Raw genomic sequence first — 6,297 nt, forward strand, 5'->3', positions numbered from 1 at the left:
CGCTTTTATGTCCTGTACAGTAATATGTGCACGTCTGCTTGGTAGCTTCTATGTTCCTGGGCTTGAGAGGTTGCCTACATATGAATGGAAGCCCACACCATCCACCTGTCCAGTCCCTCCTCCTCGCACACCAACTATGACCAATGGGCGCAAGTATGTCATTTTACCATTTATGACTGAATAATCTCGTTCTCATTCTTCAAAATCTTTAAACTCACCTCTATTTTATGAACATACATTATGAACACAACTTTAACATATCTTGTCACGTGTTTCCTTATCATTATGTTGCTTCCAGGAGGCAGATTGATGAATACAGCCCCCATGTTGTGAAGCGGCAACGCCTTGATTCTTCTTCCCACCCAGTAATCAGCTCCGCATTAATTCGGCCACCACCTCCTCGTCGTGACCGTGGGGTGGCAGGGTCATCAAGATCATCCTTCGCTGATTTTGATCGCGCTTATCCCAGCCCACGCTCCCATCCCCACCCTCAGGTGCCTGCTGTCCCAGAAAGCTCCAACAGCCTGCAGGCCTACGCTAAGGACAAGGTACTATATATACAGATGGCCTTAACCTGCAGTTGATATACATCAAGTCTGACTATGTGTGCATGCAGGTATGGTTGGTTTAATCAGTGCTCATGTGTTTGTGCCCTCAGTTGAGTGGTCAGATGGTGGAGCTGTTTGAGGCGTGCCAGCAGCAATCTTCCGATTTGGCACGGAAGGAGACGTGCCGAACTCGGCTGCAGCAAGACATACAGCATGTCTATGCAGGTGTTTATGAAATACACAGTCATGCTCTGCTCTGACTTCCTGTTGTGATCCTTATTCACTAAGTGTGTTTCTCACAGTGGCACGACTTTACTTGACTGGATCTTCTATGAATGGGTTGGGCTGCCGGAGCAGTGATGCTGATCTGTGTCTGGTCCTCAAGGGAAATGTGAGTATCTCTGACTCTGCGTTTTGAGTCATCCAAAGTGTGTGTGTGTGTGTGTGTGTGTACACAATCATATATATAAAACCACTTCCTCTTAAACACCTGCATGTTTTTCTGTTTTCTGTTTCAGAAAAGACACGATCCTATTCAAGTGCTCTCTGTCCTCCAAAAGTTGTTCAGATCACTGTGTGAGTAATAATAAACCACTTTTTTGAATATTAAAGCATTTAGAATAATATATTGTCTTCTTAACATGGTTGGAAAAACTTAACTTACTACTTTCTAGCTTACTTACTTCTTACTTAGCTTTGCCGCATATAACCAACAAGTTTTAACTAAACAAAATAAAAATACTGGGATCAATAGTAGATTCTTGGAGTGGGATTTTTTCCCCCCAGAGATTTCATATTCTCCACAGACTCCACCGGGTGGAGCTATTTACCCAGTGGAAAAAGAGTTTCTGGTTTACAGAAAAGGAAACTAAAACTACCACAAATCTCATGATGTTTGTTGTGATTCATAGCATATGTAGAAAGGACTCAGCTGATCAGAGCCAAAGTGCCGATCCTCAGGTTCAGAGAGAAAGGCAGGTAGGAGCAAAACAGTTGTTGAAGCCTGTTTTTACAGCATTATTAAGTCAGAAAGAAGTGTTAATATGACCCTTTTACTATTCCTACCCACTTTAGTGATCTGGAGTTTGATCTGAATATCAACAACACAGTGGGCATCAGAAACACATTCCTTCTGAGGAGTTATGCCTATGGTGGGTGAGACTGTCAATAATAAAACATTTTATGGCAGTAACCTTTCAAAATTCCTCTGTCTAATTTTAAGTCAGCTCTTACTGTGAGAGCTGTCCAGCCGCAAGCAGTGCATTTGTTATTGTAAAGGAAGACGAAAAAGTTTCTTGTTTTGACTCGCTGTGTTTGTGTGGTCTCTCAGCTGATCTCAGGATACGACCCATGATCCTTGTTGTTAAGAAATGGGCACGGCACAATCAAATCAATGATGCCAGCAAAGGAACGTTAAGCAGCTACACACTAGTGCTGATGGTGCTGCACTACCTCCAGAGTCAGTACAATCACACACGCAGACAAAATCTTTTATCATTCCCATTTGTATTTTTAAAGTATTTTTTAATCTTATCTTATATGTGTTGTTTTTTTGCAGCTCTTAATGATCCTGTCCTTCCCTCTCTACAGAGGGACTACCCAGTAAGTGTCTCAATTGTTTTGCAACCACTATCAGTTTAGCTTTTTTTTCCCCCTTCTCATCCAGGTTAATTACAAGTGCCACTGGAAACTTCAAATAGAAAGTCAAATAGTATGAATAGTATGCAAATGATAGGACATACAAAAAATAAATGCCTTGCAGACACTTCTTTCCATTCATATCCTCAGTCTCTTTTTGCAAAAGACATTTTCTGCATAACTTTAACTTTGCTTAATCTATCATGGAGAAAGAATCTATTATATGATTAAAAGGTGTTTGAAGTCTTTGTGTCCTGTGCTTTGATTTTCAGGAGTGTTTTGATCCCTTCATGGACATTGACATGGTTCCAGAGGGACCCAAACACGTCCCCCCCTACATTTCAAGAAACCAGTCCTCTCTGGGAGAGCTGCTTCTGGGCTTTCTCAAATACTATGCCACAGACTTCAGGTACCTCCCAAGGACATCACATTACAGAGTCTAGTGTTTAAGGTGCACCAATGGTTCTTTTGCCTGCTCATTTTCCTGCTCCCATTCCTCATCTCCTGCTCCTCTGGCCAACTTCCTCTCCCTCTCCAGTCCCCTGTCTCTCCTCTCCTCCCTCTATCCTGCATCCTCTTCTCTGGTTTCATGTTTCTGGGTGAAGGGCAGGAGCAGGTGGGACCTTTTGGCCTTATACAGCATTAACATGACATACCATGATCCCTGTGTTTGCAGTATGTGTGTTACATTGCCATGCCACAGTTGCAAGGTTGAACTAAAACTCACCAAGCAAACATGCACAGATTTTAACATTTTACAGTATCAAACACTCAAACAGGTTACACATGTTGAGTGATTTTACATTTTAATGCCTTTGATGTACAAATTGTATGGGCTTTACATTACTACTGACCTTTTCAAAAGCAAAAGTTTTTACAGTGATGAGCACATTTTTCCTACCTTCTTGACAGCTGTGTGTTTCAACCAATTCATGTAAACTATAAAATTGAACTTGCAAAGACTGAAATCTATCACAGTGAATATTTAGTCACATTCTTCTTTTTTTTTGTTGCAAAAAATATTCTTTGTACCTTGAATTTGATGTATTCAATGAAGCTCCAACATTTCAGACTTTAGAGTTGAATGACAATAGTGTGAAGGTTAATATGTCCACTTTAAGTCTCAGAAACCTTTTAATTGTGCAGTAAGAATGAGTTTGCAAAACTGTTGTTGATTCCCACATTATCACATGACAGTCTTGTATATTACAAGTACAAAAATAAGAATGTTTCATATTCACATTTCAATTGTCTCTTTTAATACTGCACTAAATTAAACTAAAACCAACTGATGCCTGGAAGGTACAGAATCTATCTGAAAAACTTCCCCTTTGTTTGTTGGCAGTTGATTAGCTAAAATCTGCAAAGCCACTGCTGCGGCCCTTGAGGACCTTGGTCATTGTGTTTATTTTTAGTCTAATAAGCACTAATTAATTCCCTTCCTTTTGTTTTTTCTGTGTCTTGCAGGTGGGATAAGCAGGTTATCTCTGTTCGAGAGGCCACAGCTTTGCCCAAGAACAATTCTCAAGTGTGGAGAAACAAATACATATGTGTGGAAGGTAAACATTTCAGTGGACATGACATGTTGCTGCCACCACCACTTAACAATAACTGGTGCACCAATGTTAGAAATGTCCCCCATATTGCTACATATTTAGTGAGTGGCAGCAATTCGTTGTGTTTCAGAGCCATTTGAAAGAAATAACGTCGCCAGGGCAGTCCATGAGAAGATCAAGTTTGATGCCATCAAAGCTCAGTTTGTGGAGGTACATGCCTGTCGTGATAACTGTATTCTCTTCATATTTTCTTTCTTCCTCCAAGCTGATGTGGGCCAGCCATGAGTTATTCGTAATTCTCCTGCTTTTCATCTCTCTATGTTTGCGCAGTCACATCGGATACTACAACAGAGGAAGGACCTGAACTCGATCCTCCCAGTCAGAGCCATCATTAACAAGGAGTCATCCAGGAGATAAGGGATTCCTCTAATTAGACAAGCTGACGGGAGTCTTCTACCTCAAGACAGGCCTGTCCCCAGAAATGAAGAGAGACCTTTGGGAAAATACTGCGCTCACTTTAAAATGCTTTGCAGACTTAGCCAAATTATTGTAACTGATAATAAAAATACAATATTTGTTTAGTGACACCAGAGGGCTCTGAAATTAAAATTCTGTCAGTTAAACTGGTGATAGAGAGACACTGCGTTGAAGCAGGATAATAATGGTCAGTGTTAGTAGAGATGGTTATTGCTGCTACACGGCCCTCTTTTCCAGTGCATATAGTGACATACATACTGACAAAGTATGAAAAGACAAAATAATACCTGCAACCTGCTCATATCTCAAGCTAGCTTAAATGGAAGCAGCAGCGTTTAGGTTTGACTCAACCAAGTTCTAATCTCAGTTTTATTTATTATATATATACAATTTAATTTGTTTCTGCCACATATATGTACAGTATATACAGTATATTGTCTTTAGCCCGTCTGGACCAACTTGTAACCTAAAAGCCTTATTTCTATTTTTCTAGGTCAGTAGTGAGGCTATTACGGGTTTAGACACCCTTTTATACAGCTGCATTAAGGGCACTCTCTTTTTTTCATCATCACCATCTTTAAAGGTGTTGTATGCGATTCTAATCCAATACACGTCATTTTGTCAAACAGTGAAAATCTCCTCATGATGTACACAGCCCTGGCTCTGTAAATGGAAAACAAAAAAGGTGTCTCGGACCGAGCCACACAACATTGTTAGTCATGATTTGTGTGTCAGGTCATGTTAAATTACTTGCCAACGGGCATTCAGCTTACTTTCTAGTTTGCCAAGATATGCTGTTGTTGTGATGTTTGCTATAGTAGCAGGAGAGTTGTGAGTATCACTGTCTGGAGCTGGTTTGCTGGCTCTGGGAAACCATCTTGTCCTCTCTGCATGTTAGTTTTGCAGCAGCAACTGTTGCTAACCCACAACTTAGCTAACATTAGTTATATTACTTGCTGTGTTGTTCGCTCTATATCATGGTATTTGTCGTGGAATTAGATTTCTCCAGAATCGCATATCCCACCTTAAGTTTCAAAGCTGTAAAGTGATGTTGTGGTTAGTGTTATAATTTATGTTACTCCGAGATGATCACTAGAGGGCAGGACGGATATTCCCACTCCTTTGTCATTTCTCCTGATGTGTCTGTATTATTTTCCCAACAGTGATGTCATTTTAGTTCTGTATTTACTTGATTTATTTGGACAAAAACTGATGTGTTGTTCACTCATTTTTGGTTCACTTGATACATAAGTTATTTGTTTACACTTGAGTGTGACTTTCTGTTTTTTATTTTCTTTTTGGTTTAAATTTTCCCTCTGCTCTTTTTGTACATTACTGACTTTTAATGTTTATTTTTAAAAAAATTAAATCTCTGAAGATGTATGATTGTTTTCACTTTAATTTTTTTAGCTCTATATAAAGCCCACTGAATTCTTCTCTATGCTAATATAAGTGCCAAAAATCATATTCAGTTCTTCTGCTTCTTTTTTTGCAGCTATCATTCATGTTCAGATGAGTTGACTGCATGGTGAGGTTTGGTTGCATCCTTAATTTTATGTTTTTAAGGTAATTTCTGTAAAATTGACTAAACACTTGCTAACCCATCATACAATATTATACTTGATCACCTTGCAGTTAAAAATCAAGATAAGAGATTTTATCCACAGAAACTATGTTTAACCTGGAACAGATATTGACCATAATACCATCCCATAGATCTGGTCCAATCCACCTAGTCCACCTGATATTTTGAAGTCAGGTGTTGTTTTGTTTCTTTAAGGTAATGCAGTTTATCCACCGTTATCAGCTGATGAGATCTGATGTCATGTAGTACGTTATAGGTGCTTGTGATCTATAGGCCGTAAAAATGATTAGAAAAGGATGACTCCTGGATATCTGCACCTTTTGTTCACGTGTTCTCTGCAGCCTCCTCTGGCAGCTCCTGTGTTGATTGTTTTTTGTTCTGTGGCTTGACGCCTTATTACACCAAGGTTTATGACTTCTGCATAGTGCCAGTACTGCTAGGGGGTAGATACCTTACAAGACGTGTGTGCGTGGCCCTGTTTAGTGTTGCCACC

At 39.8% G+C, this 6,297-nt stretch overlaps 1 protein-coding gene across 2 annotated transcripts in view; it reads left to right on the forward strand.

Annotated features, from left to right (window-relative positions):
• tent2 (terminal nucleotidyltransferase 2) overlaps positions 1-5,602 on the forward strand; it is a 6,188-nt gene extending 586 nt beyond the window's left edge. For both annotated transcript variants that reach the window (XM_044196752.1, XM_044196753.1), the window contains exons 3-15: positions 46-153; positions 299-548; positions 659-773; positions 851-939; positions 1,067-1,124; positions 1,460-1,526; positions 1,623-1,699; positions 1,879-2,007; positions 2,107-2,150; positions 2,459-2,595; positions 3,654-3,745; positions 3,873-3,952; positions 4,073-5,602. In XM_044196752.1, coding sequence (XP_044052687.1) covers positions 46-153; positions 299-548; positions 659-773; positions 851-939; positions 1,067-1,124; positions 1,460-1,526; positions 1,623-1,699; positions 1,879-2,007; positions 2,107-2,150; positions 2,459-2,595; positions 3,654-3,745; positions 3,873-3,952; positions 4,073-4,159 — 1,333 coding nt within the window. In that variant the 3' untranslated portion in view covers positions 4,160-5,602. The remainder of the gene's footprint in view (positions 1-45; positions 154-298; positions 549-658; positions 774-850; positions 940-1,066; positions 1,125-1,459; positions 1,527-1,622; positions 1,700-1,878; positions 2,008-2,106; positions 2,151-2,458; positions 2,596-3,653; positions 3,746-3,872; positions 3,953-4,072) is intronic.
• Positions 5,603-6,297: the final 695 nt, after the last annotated feature.

The sequence above is a fragment of the Siniperca chuatsi genome, linkage group LG5 (genome assembly GCF_020085105.1).
Source record: "Siniperca chuatsi isolate FFG_IHB_CAS linkage group LG5, ASM2008510v1, whole genome shotgun sequence".
Taxonomy (NCBI): Eukaryota; Metazoa; Chordata; class Actinopteri; order Centrarchiformes; family Sinipercidae; genus Siniperca; species Siniperca chuatsi.